General features: G+C 38.9%; 1 protein-coding gene across 4 annotated transcripts in view; it reads left to right on the top strand.

Annotated features, from left to right (window-relative positions):
- The first annotated feature begins 19,879 nt into the window (after positions 1 to 19,879).
- The window catches only part of pbx1b (pre-B-cell leukemia homeobox 1b), a 77,664-nt gene continuing 73,706 nt past the window's right edge, over positions 19,880 to 23,837 (top strand). For 2 of the 4 annotated variants that reach the window (XM_084425282.1, XM_084425284.1), the window contains exons 1-2: positions 19,880 to 20,353; positions 22,051 to 22,124. In XM_084425282.1, the coding sequence (XP_084281408.1) occupies positions 20,166 to 20,353; positions 22,051 to 22,124 (262 nt within the window). In that variant the 5' untranslated portion in view covers positions 19,880 to 20,165. The remainder of the gene's footprint in view (positions 20,354 to 22,050; positions 22,125 to 23,837) is intronic. The other 2 variants (XM_084425283.1, XM_084425281.1) reach the window with 2 other exon arrangements.

Genomic DNA, 23,837 nt, shown 5'->3' on the forward strand with positions numbered 1-23,837 from the left:
TCCGGGAACGAACACGTCACAATATTCCTCATTTAAATAATTCATACGCAAAATAAAGGGGCGGGGCCTGGTTGAGTTAGTCAGTAGTGAGTTAAACTGGTGGTTATGGTAAGAGCGGGACATTTCCACAAACACACTCGACCAATCACAACACACTAATCCAGCCGACCAATCAGAGCACAGTGTGCTTTTCAGGAGGGGCTTCATAGAGACAGGAACTAAACAGAGCGTTACTGAGAGACTGGGAAGAGAGGAGCCGCAACAATGGAGAATATGAGGAAATAATCACCATTTAACCATGAAAACTATTCTAGTAGAGGCCAAAATCAACATCAAAACTTTATTTTAAAAGGGCATAATATGGCCTCTTTAAAAAAATTTATACAGAATTTTTTTTTCTAATTTCAAATGGACCATTTTACCCAATTTTGTGTATGCAGTATTTAGAGCATCATGCTATAGCTGTCATGATGCTGCCTTAAAAAACAGCTGCCTACGTAGGTGATAGACAGCAAGGCCGTTCACTTGGTTTTGGATCAAAGCCTGTGTGTGTGTTTATAATACAATTGAGAGCACCGAAGTATACCAAGAAAACGAAAAAGCCTGTGTGATTTCAGCCTCTTACTGACAGACTTTCAGGAGTTATTTCTCATTGCAGTCATGCCTGCAGTAAATACCTCACTTTACCCACGCTGCTCCTGTCGTGACCTCTGACCTCCATCCACACTGCCGTGTTCCCGGCTCAAGGCCAGCCGGCCGTCAGCGCTGCGGAAAAGTGGGCGGTAATTCACAATCCTCCACATCACCTGCCAGAAGCTATCGATTTTTGTTCCCCCAATCTCCAGAAGGGAAGCCGAGGAAAGATTAAAAACACTGTCAGTTTGGAGTTGAATAAGGATGGTGAGCGAGAGACAGAGAGAGAGAGAGAGAGAGAGAGAGAGAGAGAATTGCTTTAGACTCTTAAAGAGATAGTTCACCCAAAAAATGCATTAATTCATCAGTTACTCACTCTGTTCTTTTTAAATCTGTTTGACTTACATTCTTTTGTGACACAAAAAAAATAGAAACTGCTTTTCTAATGTTTATCAAGCTCTTGAAAGGACATATAAAGAGCCCTTAGCCTTGTGCACTATATTACAAGTCTGAAGCCATGCGATGCCTCTTGAGGAACAGACCCAATTTGATCCATTACCCACATAAAAAACAGTGAAGAGTAATTCAAATGAAAATAGTGGTGCACAATATTTGAAATAGACTGAATGGCTTTAAAAGACTTGCTTATTAGGTTCTACATAGGCATCTGCCTTCCTGATTGAATAGAGAGACTTGATATGGTGCACACTACATAGGCAGCAAGTCTGTCACAGAATTAGTGCTATGCATGCATTGGACTTGACTTGCAACATTATTAAAAGCATGATACACACATGTAGTGTGTAAATCCCAAAATGTATAAGTTTTTTGGTGCATCAGCGTAGTATGCAGAGCACAATTCTTCTAAGTGTGCATTATCTGTGCATAGCTTGTGCAAGCACCTTGAATTTATTTGCATTCATTTAATTTAAAGTCCCCTTGTGGTAAAAATCAAGCTTTTAATGTTGTTTATATTTCTATGTGGTGTTTTTCATATGCGTTAAGACAAACCATGTCAATGTCAACACCATTGCTGAGTATTTTAACCAAAGTGTGTCTCAAAAACACTTGTAACCAATCAGATCAACGTGTGATCGTCAACGAGTGGATCTCTGAACTGATCGAGTGAGTGAGTGAGTGAGTGAGTGAGTGGAGGCGGGGCTCATTTGCATATTCATAGAACCACGTATACTAAATGAGGCAAGGGTGTCGAGTTACATTCAAGATATTTTAAGCCATGAAGTTTAAATATGTCATTTTGGTGATCAAAGATGAGTTTTAAGGGACAAAATTATTGACAGGGGGACTTTAACAGGCCACTTTTTCACATTCGAAAAATAAACGTAAATGACGGAACAGGAATGAACCAGTGTCTGTGTGAGGGGATTGCAGCAATTCAAACTAGGACAAATACACTTTTATTGCTTATAACTTCTGGAGAGCCTTGGACAAGGATGAATATCGGACAAAATCAAGCCCCGCCCTACATTTGTTCTTGTTCCAGAAGCATTTCACTCGGATATAAATCACTTGATTTTGCAACAGATGATCTCACCTGAAAACAACGCTATGCAGGTTTTTGAACAACACGAATGTGATGTGAAAATATTGACAGAATATTTTGTTTTAGGTGAACTAACCCTTAACCCTTTGCATGCTGAATGCTCATAAATCTTGAATCTCTCTCGAGGAGGGCACACACACACACACGCTCACATTTACAAACGCAGATCGCTGTGACCGTTTATGTTTCAATGGAGACATGAGAGATGTTCATTATTACCAATGGGCTTGATGGAGTTATTGCTTTCAGGACGTGACATTTCCAGAATCCTTAACTAAATTGCACTGCATTTGTTATTTCCCTAATGCCCTTCAAACAATGTTTGGGGATTCAATTCTATGGCTGGAATATTGGATGTGTTATTGGTTAAACTGATGGCTCACTAGATTAGTTCAGTGCTGGTTTCACCCATTTATCAGCGGTAATGACCAGCCTCGCTGTTTCACAACACAACTTTCATCATTAATGACAAGCTGGGATTGTTTGTACTGCATCCCTGCCGTCATGTGTTACAGTCACTGCGTGTTTGCATGCGTGTGTGTGTTCGTCTGCCGTGTGTGAGTGTTGCAGTCAGGATTGATTCATCTCTGCGGTGCTGAAATGGCATTTTATTGGCCCTGACCTCTTATGAAATATTGTTATCAGCTGTACATGAGTCGCCATAAGACATTAGAATGGCACATTATGACAACATTCCTTCTGAACATGCAAATCGGCCCTCACACACTCGCACAAAGAGCTCATGAATTAATCAGATGCAGTCCGTTTTTATCCAACGCGGTCTAATCAACTCCTTTCTGACACTTTGTAATTCAGAAGTTATTATGGTTGATTTCCAATATCAAAACAGACTTCTCAGGTGTTCTCAATATAGGGTTTTTAAATGATCATAGGAAGATTTATAAAAATAAAAATAAAACTTTAAACAGCCAAAACATTAAGTCAAAGTAGTGTTATTACTATTAATGAAAACTAAAACCATTAAAAAACATGAACACAACAACTGTTTTCTATGTGAATATATTGTAAAAATGAAATTTATTCCCATTATCAAAGCTGAATTTTCAACATCATTGCTTCAGTTTTCAGTGTCACATGATCATATCATTTGCTGCTCAAGAAACATTTCTGATTATCATCAATGTTGAAAACAGTCGAGCTGCTTCATATTTTTGTGGAAACTGTGATGCATGTTTTTCAAGATTGAATGGAAATTTCAAAAGAGCAGCATTTATTTGAAATATAAATCTTTAGTAGAATTGTAAATGTCTTTACTGTCACTTTTGATCAAATGCGTCATTATGGAATAAAGGTATTTTGGTGAAAAGCTGAACTATTTAACAGAGGTGAATTAGATTCTGGTTAAACCATTTGCTGATATGGTTTGTTCAATCTGAAAGAAGCTCTTAGAAGTTCAACAGTCTAAAACAAACAGATTTGTCTTCTGAATCTCTGCATCTTGCAGGAAAGATGTCACACCTGAAATGATGTTTTCCTTCATGTATCCTACAATAAAAATGCTGGTTAACTCTCTTGCAGTTACCCACGCATCTTCATTACCTGCTTGAGATATTATAGAGCAGATATTTATTCATCTCCATCTTTTCACTCAGCAATAGCTCATGAAGATGTCTTACGTACTAATGGCGCTCTGTTTTCCTGAGCATCTTCACATCAACCTCTCCCTCAAATAAAAAAAAACAGCTTCTCGTGAAAAACGAGCACCTTCCATCCGCGGCTTTTTGTGCTTAAATATATCAAGGAGATCCAAATTAATTCTCCACTGGAGGGTCTTGGATAAATCTGCCCATTTACTTGATCACCTTGAAAGTGCAGGGGCAAATGTGAAAATATATGAATGCAATAATGCATCTCGCATTCTGCGTTCGTAATGCATTTACATATTAAAATGATCTGCAGCCGCAAGCTGTAATTTCTTGTTGGACGCACACAGACACAGATTATGTGTTGAAAAAGCATATTAGTTTTGCTTTTGGATTTTAATTTATTCTGCCTTCCAGCCTGGTTGAGACTAACACAACAACCCTTCCCCCAAACACATCACCCACAGTGGCGAAATATTTCACAGCTCTCCTGCGGCCGTCAGCTCAGTATTCCTCCTTCTTGCTTTCCAGTGGGAGATGAGTCCTTCTGCCCTGGATTTCTTCAGTTCATGCACTAAAAATTCTATTATTGAAAAAACAGATAGATTAATTGTATTGGCATATTTAAGATTTAGATGAGTTGCAGTCAGGTAACACTAAAATAAAAGCCCAGATTTAACACTCTCTCCTTTTAAAGTCAGCATGAAACAGAAGTTGCACTCGTCTTTTCTTCTTTATTGTGACGTATATCCGAGTGAAACGCTTCTGGAACAAGAACAAATGTGGGCGGGGCTTGATTGTGTCTGTGAGGAATTGATTGGATGGTTGTGGTTTGCTATTGGCTGATCTCATGTGAGTGACAGGTTGCCCCGCCCTCATCATCAGAGAGGAGAAGAGATCCTGCAAGAGGAAGTTATTCTGATTTAAGATTACGAGACACATGAATTTAAAAATAATAATAATAATGATGTGCACCGATAAATACTGCAATATTCTATTAAAAAAACAAGAATTGTCATGGTATCTTTAAGAGCACGTGTCTCTATGCTTAGATCCAATGAAGACGGTATAACACAAGGTTTAATAGATAAATCCAAATAGACAGCCAACATGTGAAACAATACTGGACACTGAACAGAACACAGGAGGATCTTAAATACACAGTGATGATTAACTAAAAGACGAACAGCTGTGATGAGTGTTGTTAGTTTCCATGGTGATTGATGAGTGGCGGGAAACTAGAACAAAGGAACATGTGATGAACGAAAACAAACAGAAGGTCCAAGAGAACTGAAACAAACTGAACATGTGACGGTGTTGGAGTGAGTTCATGAATGTGTATTAGGAGCAGAGTTGTGTGTGTTTTTGCATAAAAATTAGTTCAATTAATCTTTTAAAAAATAAAACAATCTTTAATAAAGTTACTCTGAAATGTGTTAGTTCTACTCTCTAACCAGACCTAATAGCGTCCCAGACGTGCCTCTTCTGTTATTATTATTACAGAACTCAGTCGGGTCCGATGCGTTTTCTGGTCTGCGGCGACTCGATCGTACGATCCGCTCTGTGTGTCGTGTCTCTGGACCGGAGCTGCGGTGGTTCGTGTGACACTGACGTGAAACCAGACTTTATTCGCCCCAATGGAAAGCATATTTACACTGTCTGAATCGTTCCCTATCCCCTATATAGTTCACTATGTGCCATTCACCATGTAGAAAATAATAAATGTGTGAACAAGTGATTTCAGCCGCAGCTTCAGCATCTATTTATAATGTAGGGGGCGGGGCTTCAGATTCTAGAGAACATTTGATTGGACAGAAAATCTGATGAGAAGCTGAAGTGCAGAGTAATGTCATCAAAGTCATTGATCCATATTGGCGGGAGAGAGAGACTGTAAGTTTTGAATGCTTATATATTCTAAATGCATTTTGTCATTGTTTTGATGCACACTAGCTTATATAACCATAATGCTAACATATTCATACTAAAATCGAAAAAAACTTTAATTTTGATTTCATGGGGACTTTAAAATAATTATGGGCCACGATTAGCCTGGGTTTCCCCATGCTGCCTTGAGCGCAGCGCGATTTTATTCACGCTGCTAGGCAGTCTGGACACCATGGACCAGATTTTCGCCTCAGCAAGGGGACCAATCACAGAACGGGGAGGGAGCAGCAAGACGATGACGACGTCTATGCGACACACCGAAGCAGTTTGTTTATATCTATGGATCCAACATGGCATCAGACGCGAAGTTACCTTTCGATGCAGCCTTAGATAGTGTTCTAAGTAGTTTAGAACGCAGGTTTATTTCGCCTTCTTCCACGTTGAATTTCTGTCGCTCTACATACGTCATCTGGTATAATTGAAACGATTGGCTATGAGCTACGTACAGGCGCATTTGATAGACATTCGTAGTGCCCAATAAACGGCTCTGGGCATTCGTAAACCACACGAGAAAATGAACATGTGGATCCCAGACCACGTCTCAGTGAGAAGAGGTCTGACGTTAGCCAGGCTAGGCCACGATATTAATACCCTACTTTTTTAAATCACTCTCAATTGTTCTTAAGTCCACTAGCGACAGCAATGGATTTTCCATTGCTGTCTGCTTGTGTTCTCAAATGTTTCTACTGAGAAATAATCTAAAACGTGTGTCTCCTCCTTCTGAAAACATCCCAACAATGTCTCAAACCGTTCTCAATATGAACATGTCTCATCGCATTCTCCCCAAATCAGATGATCTGAGCTGCTCTCCACATTCATTTTACAGCTCTATTCTCCTACAGTATGACAAATATTGGCTATTTTTATTTCCCCACAGGAATTTTAGGAGAAAACTCTGAAACAAAGTAGAAAGCAAATCTCCTGAGATATGAAACAGCAACTTCAAGGCAAAGAGATCTTTCTCAGATTTTTTCTTCTTCTTGTTGAAAGCGTCACCGCCTCGATCGTGATCATTGCTCTAAATGTATTTTCCTACTGTGGTCGTTTAGTCCCCAAATGGCCACACAGGTGTGAGTCATGCAAATATTACCCAGGCACTACTGGGACGGGTCTATATCGGCGTGTTTATTTAGTTGCTGACTACGAGAGAGAATCTGCAAGCGCTGTTATGTTTAGGAGAAATGATTACAGATGTACACACACACACACACACACACACACACACACACACACACGAGTCTCGAGCGCATGTTCACATCACAAACGTGAAGCCGAGGCCCAGGTGTATTGGAAGCAAGCTGTTCTCCCAGCCCAAACACACACTCCCAGCATGCCGAGCTGTCAGCCAGGAATCTCTCATAATGAAGGCTAAAATATTTTATTCAGATTTATTAATTTGAAAATGAAGCGTGCCTGTCGGCAGAGGGACAGCTCTTCTCAATCTGTCATCTGTGAGCCGCACGCCGGTGACACCACCATACATTTGTCTTGTCGTATCTGACAGTCGGATTCTCCCGGGCGCTTCTCCGCCAGGGATCACCCAGGGATTTTTTGAGCGGAATAAAACACATTCCGACAAGGAACAGCCTCTTTATTAATGCAAATTAGGCCTGAAAAAACGCCGGCACCAGGCACTTGGCTTTAGACACCTGATTGTGTGTGTGTGTGTGTGTTAATAACAGCAGTGAGTGAGTGACTGTGGGGTTGAGACTCCCACACAGATCTGCCAGTCTCCGCTGTGACAGACCCCAGAGCTACGGGGGGCTTATCTCACCACAGCCCGTCCACAGCCGCCCACTGGGACGCAACGCTCGCTGGTTTGACTGCTGTAAATTGGGTGGCCGGAAACAAACACTGGCATGAATGTTGCATTCATTTGTTTAAGGGTTGATTTTGGTTTTTCAAGAACAGCAGACTTTTAATGAGACTTCTTGTTCATTCAGTCTAGATGGTGACAACTCTTCAACATTTTTGACTGTATAACTTGCTGTAGTTTAAACAGTAAAGCATGGCACTAGCAACGCCAAGGTCATGGGTTCGATTCCCAGGAAAGCAAGAACTGCTTAAAACGTGCCTTGAATGCAATGTGAAGCGATTTGGATGAAAGCATCTGCTAAATGCATAAATGTAAATCTAATTATTTAGTATTCATTTCATTGGTTTTTAATATAATTATGCATTTGTTTGATCTATTTTTAATCATTTTAATTGATAATATAAACATTGTATATTTAATTCTGAAGTCCTAATTGCATTTTTAATTCTGTTTTTAATTTTCTGTTTTTAATTATTGTGACACCACTTCAAAAAAATGTGTGTTTAATATGTTAGTATTAATATTAATATTGGCTAATATTGTTAATTCTTAATTGCAAATTGCATTTTAATTCCATTTTAAATGAATTGCATTTTTTCATGAATAGCAGCCTGATGTGACTTTTTAGTCATTGTGACACTGTTATTATTAATCAATTAATCAATTAATATTAATATAAACATTAAAATAATAAAATTATTTTCAATTCTTAATTACAAATTGCATTTTAATTCCCATTTTTATATAACTACCATGTTGCTGGGTCAATATGGTAGTTGAACAGTTCATTTATGGCTGTAGAACCTCAGATGGCCACAGGAACTAGTTTAGAAATAAAAGGTGAACTTTCCATGCAGTGTGTGTGTGTGTGTGTGTGTGTGTGTGTGTGACGTGGCTGTGTGTTAACCAAAGGGCAGGCCTCTGTGTGTGGTTGAGTGCAGTGAAGTTGTTGCTTTCTTTCGCCGAGTGTCCTTTGACATTTATCTCTCCTCACCTGCTCCGTGATGAAGATTCAGAGTGACATCTCTCTCTCTCTCTCTCTCTCTCTCTCTCTCTCTCTCTCTCTCTCTCTCTCTCTCTCTCTCTCTCTCTCGCTCTCTCTCTCTCTCTCTCTCTCGCTCTCCCTCCCTCTCTCTCTCTCTCTCTCCCTCCCTCTCTCTCTCTCTCTCTCTCTCTCTCTCTCTCTTTCTCTCCCTCCCTCTCTCTCTCTCTCTCTCTCCCTCCCTCTCTCTCTCTCTCTCTCACTGCTAAATTGTCCCACTTTTCTTCTCCTCTGCCCCTCTTTTAGCCACTCTCTTGTGTTTCAACTAATGTTCTTAGTGTTTGTTTTTCCAGCAACTTAATTTTGCCATCCGTATATATATATATATATATAATTTTTTTTTTTTTTTTTTTTTTTACTTTCATATACCTTGAGTTTTGCATAAAAATGTAAATAAATAAATTAAATTTCACAATGAATGTGTTGTCAACTGTCAATGTGTTGTCAGTGTGTAAGATATGAAGTCTGTCTAACTGTGCCAGTAACAGACACATTATGCATTTAAATACTTATAATTCATGCCATGGGGGTATAAATGTATTTATACAACAGTTAGATGCGGTTTTACGGACACTATCAGTCTGTGTTTGCGTGTGTATTTTTAAGCGACTCTTTATGCAAGTTACATTATTACACCAGTAGGTGGCGACAAGTGACTGTCTTTATGAGTGAATCATTAAATGATTCACTGAAACGCTTCGTTCAAAACACGGATTCATTCAGAAACAAAATAAGTGATTAATTGCATACTCTCTTGAGTAGGTACTTAATTTGAAAAAGTAATTACTTCACGACTGCAAAAAAAAGTATGTTCTATATCGTTTGAGTGTGTGGTCTGAATGTAATCTGGACGTACTACATTGGCTATGTTGTCATTATCATGTGACCTACCAGCGTCAGTTGTGTCGCTTCACTGTCATTCACAAATCCTCTCCCGTGGCCTCATGGGATAGTAAAGTGTCCATCATATGCACACTTCAGAATCTCACTGGAAGTAGAAGCTCATCCGGGGACTTGTTGCCTACTCTTTTACAGTATGAGTACTGTGAATTAGGACATACTTCTTTTGTCACATATTGTTTTTTGCATACTATATAGTAAGGCAGTATGTGAATTAGGATGCAGTCTCTATCTTTATAAGTGAGTCATTGAATCATTCACCCAACTGAATCAATCAAAACCTTTAATTAATTTAGGAATGAAACAATTACAGTCACTGAATCATTCATTCAAGCATTTTGTAAAAAAAATAAATAAAATCATTCAGGAATGAAACACAACTACAAGCATGATATTGCCTTTGTATGTCAATGTAATTTATAAATTAATAATAAATATTATTTAATGATTTCAATCTACAATGTTGTTGAAAACAAGTTTGTTTGTTATAAAATCACAAAATCACGCATGATATTTAAAGTGGCATGCATGCAATTAAACATACGGGCCACTTATAACTCATTCAACAATGAAAAGTATTGCTTAAAAAAACAAAGGTTATTTTACCCAGTATTTAAATATATATATATATTTCTTACTATTTTAGCAATGTCAAACTCCAGTTCAAACGCCAGGAATCATTTCAATTTGGTATTGTCTTAGAATACCTTGGAAAAAAATTGCATTCACAAAAATGTCTTTTAGACATATATTCAGTCCTTACTTTGGTGTAATATAGAAAAGATGGTTCAGCCGCGTCTGTAATCTCTATGACACAGCTGTGGAGGATTGAGCTTCCAATTTTTTCCCAGTTCCAGCTTTGACCTGCATTAGTTCATTAAACCTTAATTCAAAGAAATGTTTCATCTAGCAGGGAGAGAGAGAGAGAGAGAGAGAGAGAGAGAGAGAGAGAGAGCTGGAGTTTCACCTTCCTTTTTTCTGCCCTCCTTCAACCATCCTGCTCGTCCTGACTCTTTATAAACGGCCTTTAAAAGCCTTTTTTATGTTGTTGTTTTTCCCTCATACAGTAAATGGAGCCATAATTTAATCTTTTAATGCATGTTAATGTGTTGTTTAACCTTCTCTCCACAATCAAGTGTCTCTGAAAGGTTATCCTTGAACATGGACCAGTTCAGAGACGCCGCTTACTGTAATAATGGCCTGTGAGAATCATCACCGCTCTAATTGAACTGTGCTTCACTGTACAGAGAGCAAGCGATGCTTTTTATTGTGTGTTGTTTTTACTCATGATCGTTTTCTGTCACCCTTTAGATTGAAAACAGTTTAATATTATTCCATAACTGAATTGTAGACATAAGTAGTCCAGGAGTTGAAGTCCATAGATGTATACTTAATTGATCTCACTCTGTCCATGAGCTGTGAGAACAATACCTCTCTGAACACACAAGTGCATAAGCGCATGTATGATTGAATTTTCTGAAGTACTTACAACTCTCAGAGGACACTTCTCCACTCTAGGACTTTTCATTTGTATCCTTGGCAGCTTAGTGTGTGTGTGTGTGTGTGTGTGTGTGTGTGTGTGTGTGTGTGTGTGTGTGTGTGTGTGTGTGTGAGCTGCAGAACATCAACTTCATGAGTTCATTAGATTGTGAGATAGTTACAGGGTCAAAGGTCAAAGGCAGTTCAGGCATGTTTCATGGCACTGGACAACAGATCCACCACTGAGTTTAAAAGACATGGCATGTTTTTAAAATGGTTGTTTTATGGATTTTTTTTTTGTGTGTGTGTAATATATATGTTTTATATAAATAAACATATATGCATGTGGTGGAGGACGTGCAGCTGATGGAGACCGGACTGAGAGTCTGTGTGAGTCTGTGTGAGTCTCTGTGAGTCTGTGTGAGTCTGTGTGAGTCTCTGTGAGTCTGTGTGAGTCTCTGTGAGTCTCTGTGAGTCTGTGTGAGTCTGTGTGAGTCTCTGTGAGTCTGTGTGAGTCTCTGAGAGTATGTGTGAGTCTCTGTGAGTCTGTGTGAGTCTGTGTGAGTCTGTGTGAGTCTCTGTGAGTCTGTGTGAGTCTGTGTGAATCTGTGTGAGTCTGTGTGAGTCTCTGAGAGTCTGTGTGAGTCTCTGAGAGTCTGTGTGAGTCTCTGTGAGTCTGTGTGAGTCTGTGTGAGTCTGTGTGAGTCTCTGTGAGTCTGTGTGAGTCTCTGAGAGTCTGTGTGAGTCTGTGTGAGTGTTTGTGAGTCTGTGTGAGTCTGTGTGAGTCTCTGTGGGTCTGTGTGAGTCAGTGTGAGTCTCTGAGAGTCTGTGTGAGTCTCTGTGAGTCTGTGTGAGTCTGTGTGAGTCTGTGTGAGTCTGTGTGAGTCTCTGTGAGTCTGTGTGAGTCTGTGTGAGTCTCTGTGAGTCTGTGTGAGTCTCTGAGAGTCTGTGTGAGTCTGTGTGAGTCTGTGTGAGTCTCTGTGAGTCTGTGTGAGTCTCTGTGAGTCTGTGTGAGTCTGTGTGAGTCTTTGTGAGTCTCTGTGAGTCTGTGTGAGTCTGTGTGAGTCTCTGTGAGTCTGTGTGAGTCTGTGTGAGTCTCTGTGAGTCTGTGTGAGTCTGTGTGAGTCTTTGTGAGTCTCTGTGAGTCTGTGTGAGTCTGTGTGAGTCTGTGTGAGTCTCTGTGAGTCTGTGTGAGTCTGTGTGAGTCTTTGTGAGTCTCTGTGAGTCTGTGTGAGTCTGTGTGAGTCTCTGTGAGTCTGTGTGAGTCTCTGAGAGTCCGTGTGAGTTTCTATGAGTCCGTGTGAGTGTTTGTGAGTCTGTGTGAGTCTGTGTGAGTCTTTGTGAGTCTGTGTGAGTCTCTGAGAGTCTGTGTGAGTATGTGTGAGTCTCTGTGAGTCTCTGTGAGTCTGTGTGAATGTATGTGAGTCTGTGTGAGTCTGTGTGAGTGTATGTGAGTCTGTGTGAGTCTGTGTGAGTCTCTGTGGGTCTGTGTGAGTCTGTGTGAGTCTCTGTGAGTCTGTGTGAGTCTGTGTGAGTCTCTGTGAGTCTGTGTGAGTCTGTGTGAGTCTGTGTGAGTCTGTGTGAGTCTCTGTGAGTATGTGTGAGTCTCTGTGAGTCTGTGTGAATGTATGTGAGTCTGTGTGAGTCTGTGTGAGTGTATGTGAGTCTGTGTGAGTCTGTGTGAGTCTCTGTGGGTCTGTGTGAGTCTGTGTGAGTCTCTGTGAGTCTGTGTGAGTCTGTGTGAGTCTCTGTGAGTCTGTGTGAGTGTTTGTGAGTCTGTGTGAGTCTGTGTGAGTCTCTGTGAGTCTGTGTGAGTCTGGGTGAGTCTCTGTGAAGCCTGGAACACACCAAGTTTTCTCAGTGTGTTCTGCACCGTCGGCTGAAATTGGTCCTCGTCAGCTTTTTTTCGGCCGATTCGACGTACTGAATCGACGTCTGGCCGTCGGTGAAAGAGGGAACTCTAATTGGCTGTTCAGCTTAGTGAACGAGTCCGTGCACGAGAATAATAGCAAAACAGCGAGCAAAGAAGTCAAAACGATACAGATAGAAGGCTGTTCTAATGAACGTCATCTTACATGAGTGCTCCTTGGCGAATATTTCAATATTAACATGAGCGGAGTGGAATAAAGAAAGTGTTTAGCAGGATTGTGTTCAGGTGCAGCTTTTTTTCCCCGACACAGGCGACGCGAGGCGACAACACAGTCAGCTTTCATCAGCACTAGTTCATCGGCGTCAGCTTTGTGTGTTCCAGGCTTAAGTCTCTGTTTTTGTCTCTGTGTGAGTCTTTGTGAGTCTCTCTGAGTCTCTGTGAGTGTCATTGATGTGGCTCTGGGCCAGTGATCAGTGTGTTTGCTGTAACACAGCTCCTCTTTGTTCTCCGCTGTATTGATTCCTTCAGGCTCGTCTATGGTGGTTGCTCAGAATGTCTCTGAGGTTCATTGATGCCCTGAAACCTGAACGCTCCAGGCGTCCAAGCGCCAACCGTCCCTCACGAGTCTAGGACTAAAAGCAGTTCATGTTTTTAAGATGTTTGACTCCTTAGATAGCGATTCTGACTCAACCAGACAATCTGTTTATCCGATCAATCACAGACCTGTTTGAAAAGACATTCCAGTTGGTTCCACTAATGTTGAAGAAATTACACACACGTGACACTTCACCTTCAACAAATCAAACTCCTTATCTTATAGAGTTTAATTAGGTTTTGGAATGTATTTGAAATGTAGAGGCCCATGTGGAATAGATCTAATGTTAAAATGTGTTAAAATCGAAGAAGTAAAACAGAAGTTGTGCTCGTCTTTTCTTACCTATTATTTTCTTTTCTATCCCATATATCCGTATATATCCCATATATATTTTGTCTGGTCAAATAATTAACATGAATTTAGCTGAATTTAGTTGAAATTAGTAAATTATATCAACTTTGTCAAAGTTTTCTGCTTTTTGTCTTCAAAACAGTTTTACAGTTTAAAAAAAAATATATATCTTAGGAAAATCAAATAGCAATAATAATAAAATAAAATGTTATACATATAACACAAAATGTCAGGCAAACACCGCTATGCTACGACTAAGTGTACTTTCTGCATTTTTACATTTTTAAAAAACCTTTAATTACTTTATTTTTTATAACAGATTTTAAAATGGGGACGTCCCTAAAGGGAGGTTTTTGGAGATTTTGTCAGGTTTTGGTCACTTCTGGGTACAAAATATAGTTAAGTAGGTACACACACACACACACACACACACACAACACAAGCGTAATGGGGGTAGGTGTGTGTGTTTGTGTACTTGTAACAGCACAGATAGTGTGATTGCGGTGTGTAGAGTGAGGTTTTAAGTGATTACTGTAAAGCTCTTTCATTGATGAAAAATGTGATATATGATTTGGCATTAATTCATGTCTGTATTGATATGCAGCTGAAAATCCTCCATGCTGTCTTAAGTCGTATGTCAATAGCCGGTCCTGGTTGTTCTTTTTATGGTATTAAAACTGTAAATTAGGATCTTTTATTTATGGCATTATACAGTATGTGCCCGCAGAATTCGGTGGAGAGATTTACAGATATCGTTCACAAATTTCCACACACCTTCCACATTGTGTCTTTGTTTTTATATATTAACATTTGACAATACTTTCAGCTCATTCTAACATGTTTCATCCAGAATTAGTGCAGAAAACTGTTGTCATTTTAACTATATGATGGACAGATGATCCAGTGGTTTTCCATATGGAAGCAGGGCGAGGAAAGCTTCTTCCCCACGGTGGTGTTATATTTGACATCGTGATCTGAAATGGACTCTGTTGCTTTTAATAGCTGTGAATGTATGACATAAAATCACATTAGGGTGGCAATATTGAGCCTCATCATAAACACTGAGAGGAAACTAGGAAAGCAATCAAACTTTTATATATTGATATTCTGAGAGGTGATTTTACAAAAATGTATAAGTTCAGTGGTTTGGTTTGCACCAAAATTGGATGCAAACTATTTTTCTTACTTTAAATTGCAATAATATTTCACAATATTACTGTTTGTACTGCACATTTGATCAAGTAAGGCCTTGATGAAAATAAGCGAAGATACTTCTTTAAAAACATATTACAGGTTTTCTGAATTGCTAAAACACTAAACCCCATTCTCTGAACCAAATTCTCAATAGCCTAAACTACTTTGTTGAATAAATCACTCTTTCTGTAAAACATGAAACAAGTTCAGGTAGTTAAAACACTCTTCGCAAATCTCATGAACTCTTTTTGCAAAACTCTAAACACATTCTCACTCGTTTCGACACATTTCTCACTGTGATGCACTTATGTTTCAAAACGCGAAACACAGACAGGCAAAAGTTAAACACAACTACAACACAGTTCATTTACACACAACGACTCAAAATTGTTCGCACTTATTTCTAATGATGAGACCAAACCCACTGTACATAATACAAGTCAGTTCAGAGCCAAAATCGACTCAAAATGTTGCACTGAATGTTGATATCAACAATGTATGGAAACAATATAAGAGGGAGAGAAGGAAGAGTATGTGTGTAAGAGGAAGAAGAGTATGTGTGTAAGAGGAAGAATAGCATGTGCGTAAGAGGAAGAAGAGCATGTGTGTAAGAGGAAGAAGCGTATGTGTGTAAGAGGAAGAAGAGTATGTGTGTAAGAGGAAGAAGAGTACGCTTGTGTGTAAGAGGAAGAAGAGCATGTGTGTAAGAGGAAGAAGAGCATGTGTGTAAGAGGAAGAAGCGTATGTGTGTAAGAGGAAGAAGAGTATGTGTGTAAGAGGAAGAAGCGTATGTGTGTAAGAGGAAGAAGCGTATGTGTGTAAGAGGAAGAAGAGCATGTGTGTAAGAGGAAGAAGAGCATGTGTGTAAGAGGAAGAAGAGCATGTGTGTAAGAGGAAGAAGAGTATGTGTGTAAGAGGAAGAAGAGTATGTGTGTAAGAGGAAGAAGCGTATGTGTGTAAGAGGAAGAAGAGTATGTGTGTAAGAGGAAGAAGAGTATGTGTGTAAGAGGAAGAAGCGTATGTGTGTAAGAGGAAGAAGAGCATGTGTGTAAGAGGAAGAAGAGCATGTGTGTAAGAGGAAGAAGAGCATGTGTGTAAGAGGAAGAAGAGTATGTGTGTAAGAGGAAGAAGAGTATGTGTGTAAGAGGAAGAAGCGTATGTGTGTAAGAGGAAGAAGAGTATGTGTGTAAGAGGAAGAAGAGTATGTGTGTAAGAGGAAGAAGCGTATGTGTGTAAGAGGAAGAAGAGCATGTGTGTAAGAGGAAGAAGAGCATGTGTGTAAGAGGAAGAAGAGCATGTGTGTAAGAGGAAGAAGAGCATGTGTGTAAGAGGTGGTGAACAAGGAGGAGGACGAGGAAGAGGATGAGGATGAGGATGAGGAGGAGGACGAGGAGGAGCAGGTGTGTATAGTGTTGTCAAGGCTGGATCTGCTTCAGGGTTTTCCCCTTTGCCTGAGATGACAGAGTCTGTGATGTGGACAAATCCTCAGGCCAGATCAACATGAAGACGTGAAGCTGAAGCAGAATACATCTCTCACTGACCTTCATTCTGCAGTTGCTCAACTCTGACTGACTGACTGGAACATGCTTTTCATTTAGAGTTCCTGTAACCTTTTTTGCTTATGCCGTTGTGTCACTGTATTTTCACAGTATGCAAGTGTTGAATATACAGACATTCGATAGGCCTACAATATACTATACTTGCAGTGCATGCAGTATACAATTTATTGTATATTGTACTGTAAGTTGTCATTACTATACTTTTTTACATACAGTAATTGCAAAATTAGTTTACTTTGTCACAATAGACTTTTTTTTCTGTAACTGCATGCTTTGGATTCTGTGTTCTCCATTTTTTGATGTAGTGTCTAACGAATGATCTGTAGTGTTTATAAAATTGACTCGTGTGTGTATGATCTGAGAACACTGTTTGATTTTGAGCAGATAAAATTGATTTTGCCAGAAGAGTCGGAGGTTCTCCAAATGTGGTTTGAAAATTTGGTTTTGTGTTTAAGGTTTTGAGAAAGTGAGTGATGGTTTCAAGAAATGTGTTTTAGCGATTCAGAAAAACTGTCATATTTTTCTTCTTCCTCTATTTTGCTATACATTCTTAGAAATGAAGTCTCCAAAAGGGGTATTCGCAGCAATGCCATTTTTGGTTCCCCAAAGACCCTTTCAGTGAACAGGTCTCAAAAGAACCAGTTTTTTTTCTTTGTGTGATGAACATTTACAAAATCTAAAGAACCTTTTTTCCACCTTTTGTGCAATGGGAAGATTCAATGGATATTAAAGGTTCTTCGTGGAACATCAATGCTATAAAGAACCATTCTTTTTAAGAGTGTATCTTTACGATTATAGTCGCATTTTATTATCTTTATTATTATTTTGGAGTCGTGACCCACCAGCTGAGAATCACTCATGCGTATAATTTTTCATGATTCCATTTGCTAAAATGTCTTTTAGCATTAATTTTGTGATGATTCTGAACACTAAAAGTTTTCCAAAGTCAAAAAACAAGGCCCAATATTGCAACCACCAGTTTAAAGTCACCATGAAACAGAAGTTGCACTAGTCTTCTCTTCTCTATTGTGACGTATATCCGAGTGAAACGCTTCTGGAACAAGAACAAATGTGGGCGGGGCTTGGTTTTGTCTGTGAGGAATTGATTGGATGGTTGTGGTTTGCTATTGGCTGATCTCATGTGAGTGACAGGTTGCCCCGCCCTCGTCATCAGAGAAGAGATGATGCAAGAGGAAGTTATTCTGATTCAAGATTATGATTAACATGAATTTAAAACAATAATGATGTGCATCGATAAATACTGCAATATTCCATAATAAATGGTAAATTTGGATTTCATGGTGACTTTAACCCATATTTTAAATGTTCCATGAAGTGTGCACTTCAAAAGCTTGTTGGATTGATTTGGTGCGTGAATATGCGCTGGTCAGGACCGATGTTTGGACAGTGTGACCGTCTCTCATGCTTCGTGAATGATCTCTCAGGGATTCCTGTAAGGCTTGTCAGATGGAGAGATGTTCACTACAGAGTGCACACCGCAGTGCACACACTGCTAACCAGGTACAGAACTGTCCTTTTACCCATTCAAACAGAGAACAACCAGAGATCTGTCTGCAAAGTCATTCCCGAATACATTCCAAGAAATGCGTACGTGTTAGCCAGAGGGAAACGGCTCAGACTGACACGGCTCAGTTTGGAACAGGGAAACTGGCCTGAAGTGTCTTACATTTATTTCTGCTCTGAGATTACTGGATGTTCCCGAATCCCGACTGAGTTGAGCAGGCTTTCTCAACCATACACACTGGATCCAGTGTGTGTGTGTGTAACCTCCCCCTCTTTCCCTGTGGCAGGAGCAGTAGAGTGGATGCTTCAGACCTGGAAGGCTCTTTTCAGCCTGGTCACACACACACACACACACACACACACACACACTGAGGTCCTGCTGCTTGGCTGCGCACCATGGGTCACCGGCTTACATTAGAAAAACGCAACTGAACACAGTCAAGCGTGCTGCTGGAACATACCTGACAAAACACAGCGTTAAAACAGATCGATACACTTCAAACAAGACGTTTCAATAAAATGCATAAAATCTTTTAAGTGGATTTCACAAAATCTTTGCTACTGTTTAATTAAAAGAGGAAATCAGTTTGAAAAATGTAAGGATTCAACATTATTCACTGGGATTTCCTCGACTGAAGTGAAGGATAGAATCATTTGATCGTTAATCCTGAATTAAGCACATTAACCGGGTAATAACTGGAATGAATGAAGGACAAGGTCGATTGTTTTGATTGGGAGGGAAATTTATCTATTCCTCGGCAGCGGGCTGGGAAATGAGATGGAGTCTCGGAGAAAATGGAGGTCTATCACTGGTCAAAGGGGAAAGTGAGACAGACCCTGAATGTCAGACTCTGTGATTTAGCTCATGTTCACACATCAGTGTATTCCTCCGTCCTGAATGTCCCTCACTTTAAAATGTCTAATGTGTTCCTAACACATATGACTGAATGAATGAATAAATTAATGAGTGAATGGATGAATGAGTGAATGAATGAATGACAAATAAAAACACATGGCATTTAAATTTTATAAATATATAAATATTAATTTAGTTTGAATTATAATAATATTTTACATATAATAATATATTGTTATAAATAATGCATAAAATAATATAATATCATGTTTCATTATAAATATAATATACTTTGATTTAGTAATCAAAATATAAAAATTATATTCTATTAATATATTAATTTTTATTAAAATATATTGTCACAATTATTAGTTCACAGTGAATTAGAAAACCAAGCATAAAAACCTAAATAATTATTTTAAAATGTTTTTTTTTTGTTATAATTCAATACTATATAAATATAATAATGTAATTAATATTTAATATAAATTATATATATTTATGTATATACATTTTACATTATTTATATATGATCATACTAATACTGCATACTTATTACACAAAAATATATTACAAATAATAATTATAATATATTGTAATATACATTAATATGTTAGGATATTATACAGTAGCCTATGTTTGAATTATTAAATTATATTATTAAACATTAATTTAATTATTTTAATAGCCAGCATTATTTATATTTGTATACTGGTCACACCCCCAAAAATGTGTTACCACAGAAAAGGCCAGACGTGTGCTATCAGAGATATTAACAAAAAACACATGTGCAGCGGACAAACATGAATATCTGCCTCTCAGAGGGCACGAAGCGCGTTCCCGCGTCTCATCTCCTCTGCCCAATGATTGACGTGCACTGAGAGACATCCGGGGGCGGGGCTACACTGTCCCTGCGTCCAATCAAGAGTCGTGGGCGGGGCCTAAAGCATCGCAGAGTCTCTGAGCGCCGAGAGTGCTACAATGTAACAAAAGCAGCGGGATGAAACAGTGAAATAACGCGCGAGTGTATGAAGCGCTGCGTTCTTCACGCGGGACCTGGTTAATAACACACACGCGCGCGCACACACACACACACTGGTGAGTTTAGTGGTTAAAAGGCTGGTAGTGGCTCGGGCTGTGAGTGACTGAGCTCAGGAGGAGTGCAAGAGAGTATTAGAGGAGTCTCCGACCGGAGAGCGACCGGAGAGCAACCGGAGGACCGGAGCGGGCCGACATGGACGAGCAGCCGCGCCTGATGCACGCTCATGCGGCCGTGGGGATGAGTGGACACCCCGGCCTGTCTCAGCACATCCAGGACAACACCGGAGCCAACGACGGAGACGGGAGAAAGCAGGACATTGGAGACATTTTACAACAGATCATGACCATCACTGACCAGAGTCTGGACGAGGCGCAGGCCAGGTGAGCTGTCACTCATCACATACAAAGATCTGGAATATTCATATTCACTTTCAACTTTAAGACGCCTGTGACACTTGAGTAGAATATAAAATAAAATACACTTAAGAAATATTCACTTAATTAATTAAATAATTCCAAAAGCATACCCATGACATAAAAAAAAAAAAAAATGTATGCACTACATTTATAATTTTTTATAAATAATATATTATTAATTTAAATATATAAATAAAAAATAATATGTGTATAACAATAAAACATTTACACACACACACACACACACACACACACACACACACACACACACACACATTAGTAATATAAAACATTATATACATGTTACATATATATTTTGTTTAATAATATATATAGATATATCTTCACCATCACTTTTAAAGATAAACTTCCAAAAATATTTAATTAACCTAATTTAATTGTAATCATACCTATATTGTCAAATTATGATAACTACCATGCAATGCTACAGTTACTGTTGCAACTGTAAACTCTTAATTAATTAATATGAAATTGTCTAATTTTGTGTTTTTATGTCAGTTGGCATATAAGCTTCTTTCACTAATCAAGTGGAGAAACAAAAGCAATTCTATTGTAGTGACAAAACCAATAGGGATTTTGGTTACTATAGTAAGGGAATACAGGTAATATGTTTGACATCTTTATAATAATTGGCAATTAGCAAATGTTTACATGCGTATCAGGAGTTATTGACAAGCAGGCATCCAGAACTGGACTGATAAGACGATTGCTGTTGTCAGTGTGTCCAAACACATGTGGTGTGTAGTGACAGACATCATTTTTCTGACACGCAGTGCTCATTTTTTGTCAATAGAAATGAAAGAGATGCCAAGATAAAATCTGACAGACAGCACCGGTTCTCTCCGTGTCCCTTTAGGATGAATATCGTTCCAAACGCAGCTTCTTAATTCATCAAATAGTTTTTAGCATTTTCTTCTTTTTGTATATTTTAGTTTAAAGATGGGGATTACAATAAGGTTCCACTAGTTAATGCATTATTATCTAACAATGAGCAATACATTTGTTGCAGTATCTGTTAATCTTTATGAACTTGAAATTAATTTTTGATTTTAATAATGTATTAGTAAATGTTGACATTAATATGAACTAATATTAATAAATGCTTCAGAAGTATTTTTCATTGGTAGTTCATGTAATCTCAGGTCTGTTAACTAATGTTAACAGATGCAACTTTTGATTTTGATATTGTATTAGTAAATGTTGACATTAATATTAATAAATGCTTTAGAAGTATAATGTTCATTGTTAGGTCAATGTAGTTAACAAATGAAACCTTATTGTAAAGTGTTACCTAAAAATGTAATCGCCCCATAACCATAACCATTGCTAAATGAATACATGAATTAATCATAGTGTTTTGTTCAATAAAAACATGCTGTTTAATAATTATATCCTTTATAGTGTTTCAGAGTTGTTACAGTATAGGCTACATACAAAGATACAAAACCATGAATTATTAACTCCTGAAATAATGCTAGTTACTAATGAAATTTAGTTAATGTTATGCCTAAACAGAGACTGTAATGAGCTGGCTAATGGTCAATATGTGCTTTTAATTTCACCACGATCACGGTCTTTACTAGCAGAGTGAAATATTGTGGCGTTCAGACGCTTCACCGCGGCCTTGTGTTGTGTTTCAGAAAACATGCGCTGAACTGCCACCGAATGAAGCCGGCGCTCTTCAACGTCCTGTGTGAGATCAAGGAGAAAACAGGCAAGTGATGTTACCTTCAGGAGCTCATGCTCGTCCACACGACTGGACATCAGCTGGATCAAATGCATTGGTATTTCAGCGTCTGGTCAACACTGTGAAAGAAACATGTTAGTTGTGTAAATCCTCTCAATAACAGCTGGAAGGAGAAAGTGTTGTGCTGTTCTCCATTGTGCATTGGATGTGGATGTTTCAGAGCGAGGATCTCAGTGGGTAAATGTGGTTTTGTGGCGATCGCAGTGAGGAAATGAAGAAAAACGTTCAGCCTCTTTGAGCTCTCGCTGCTAAATCATCTTTACTGCACCAGTCTTCTTCTTCTCTGTGTGTGTGTGTGTGCAAAAATCCAGCTCTGTTTTGGTTAGGAAAGTGCAGGATTCAATTTCCAACCGCCATAAGTTGTTTAGCTGAAATGTTTGGCTGAAGCGATGAATGCATTTTTGGAGGGAAGGCATGCTTCATTTGCCGGCGTCATCTCGAATGATTAAAACAGTGGATGTAACGAGGTTCTGCCGGTCGTCGGTGTGTTTTCTGATCTCTGCGAAGGGTCTGTGCTGGAGAGATATTGAGACGCTATCGCCCCTGCGGTTTGATGTGGAACCGGTTCCGGCGTGTTTCACAGTCATTAGTGCATGTAATAAAAAGGAGTAGATGAAGGATAAAGCAGATTTCTTTGGCGTTATCTGTGGGACTGCTGTGTTCCAGCTGTGAGCCGTGGGTGGCTCTCGTCAGGGGGGGGTTTCTGCCGAGCGTCCGAGAGGAGACTGACACAGTTATGCGTGGAGTTTTACTCCCCGCCGTTTCTTCTTCTGTTTGTTTTTCTTTTTTCGGGTTCACGCAGAGTTCGAGCTCAAAGGGAACGCCGGACGATGTGGACGTATCCCAGAGTGCTCTGCTCTTCTTTGCCCTTTTCCTGCGAAAATATGAAAGGCCAAACCGTGGAGCCTGAGCTTGACTCGGCGTGAGCTTCCGAGCGTTTAGATCCGGGGTTCGCTCGTTCTGCGAAGTTTTCGTCCCACTTCTGCTGCCTCTGTGAACCCCCTTTTTTACATCTTTTCGGATCATTGCTCAGGTTTTAAAGGTGTACCATCAATTTGAGTTTGTGTTTTGGTCACTCAGTGCTTTAAGTGACAGAAGTTGCTGAACTGCGGTGTACGCTGGTTTACTTTATTTGTTTTGGAATCATGCAGAATCAAAATAACTCTTGAGAATTGTTTATTATGTTTGACATCAGCGGGAATGATGTTTGAATCAGTGTGTGTTTAGCACAACGGAGAACCGTAAAGCTAGTGCAACTTGATATAGTTTGCTTTACTAAAATTGCAATTAAATATAATTGCCTTAAATTTTGCTTGTGAGCACATTTGCTAATGATTTGTAAAATTGAAATTTCTTTTTGTAGTTTTTTGGCATAATATTAGCGATTAACAAAAAAGTAAAAGATTGTTTCTTTTCAAACTTATTAGTAATTGCATACTCTTGATTCCATCATATACTATTATGATAGTGATTATAATAAATGTAGTTGAAGCCTGACTAGTAGTAATGTCAGCTTTCATAAAAAGGATCACCTTTACTTTATTTTGCATTTGATCATTTATTTATCTTAAAAACACGATTTGTGTACTGTAGCACATTTGCATAATTTGTGCTTAAAATGCATGATTTGTTTGTTTTATCAAGCTAGTTAAAAAAGTTCGATTATTAGATTAAAAGACA

Source organism: Rutilus rutilus (assembly GCF_951802725.1).
Source record: "Rutilus rutilus genome assembly, chromosome: 12".
Taxonomy (NCBI): Eukaryota; Metazoa; Chordata; class Actinopteri; order Cypriniformes; family Leuciscidae; genus Rutilus; species Rutilus rutilus.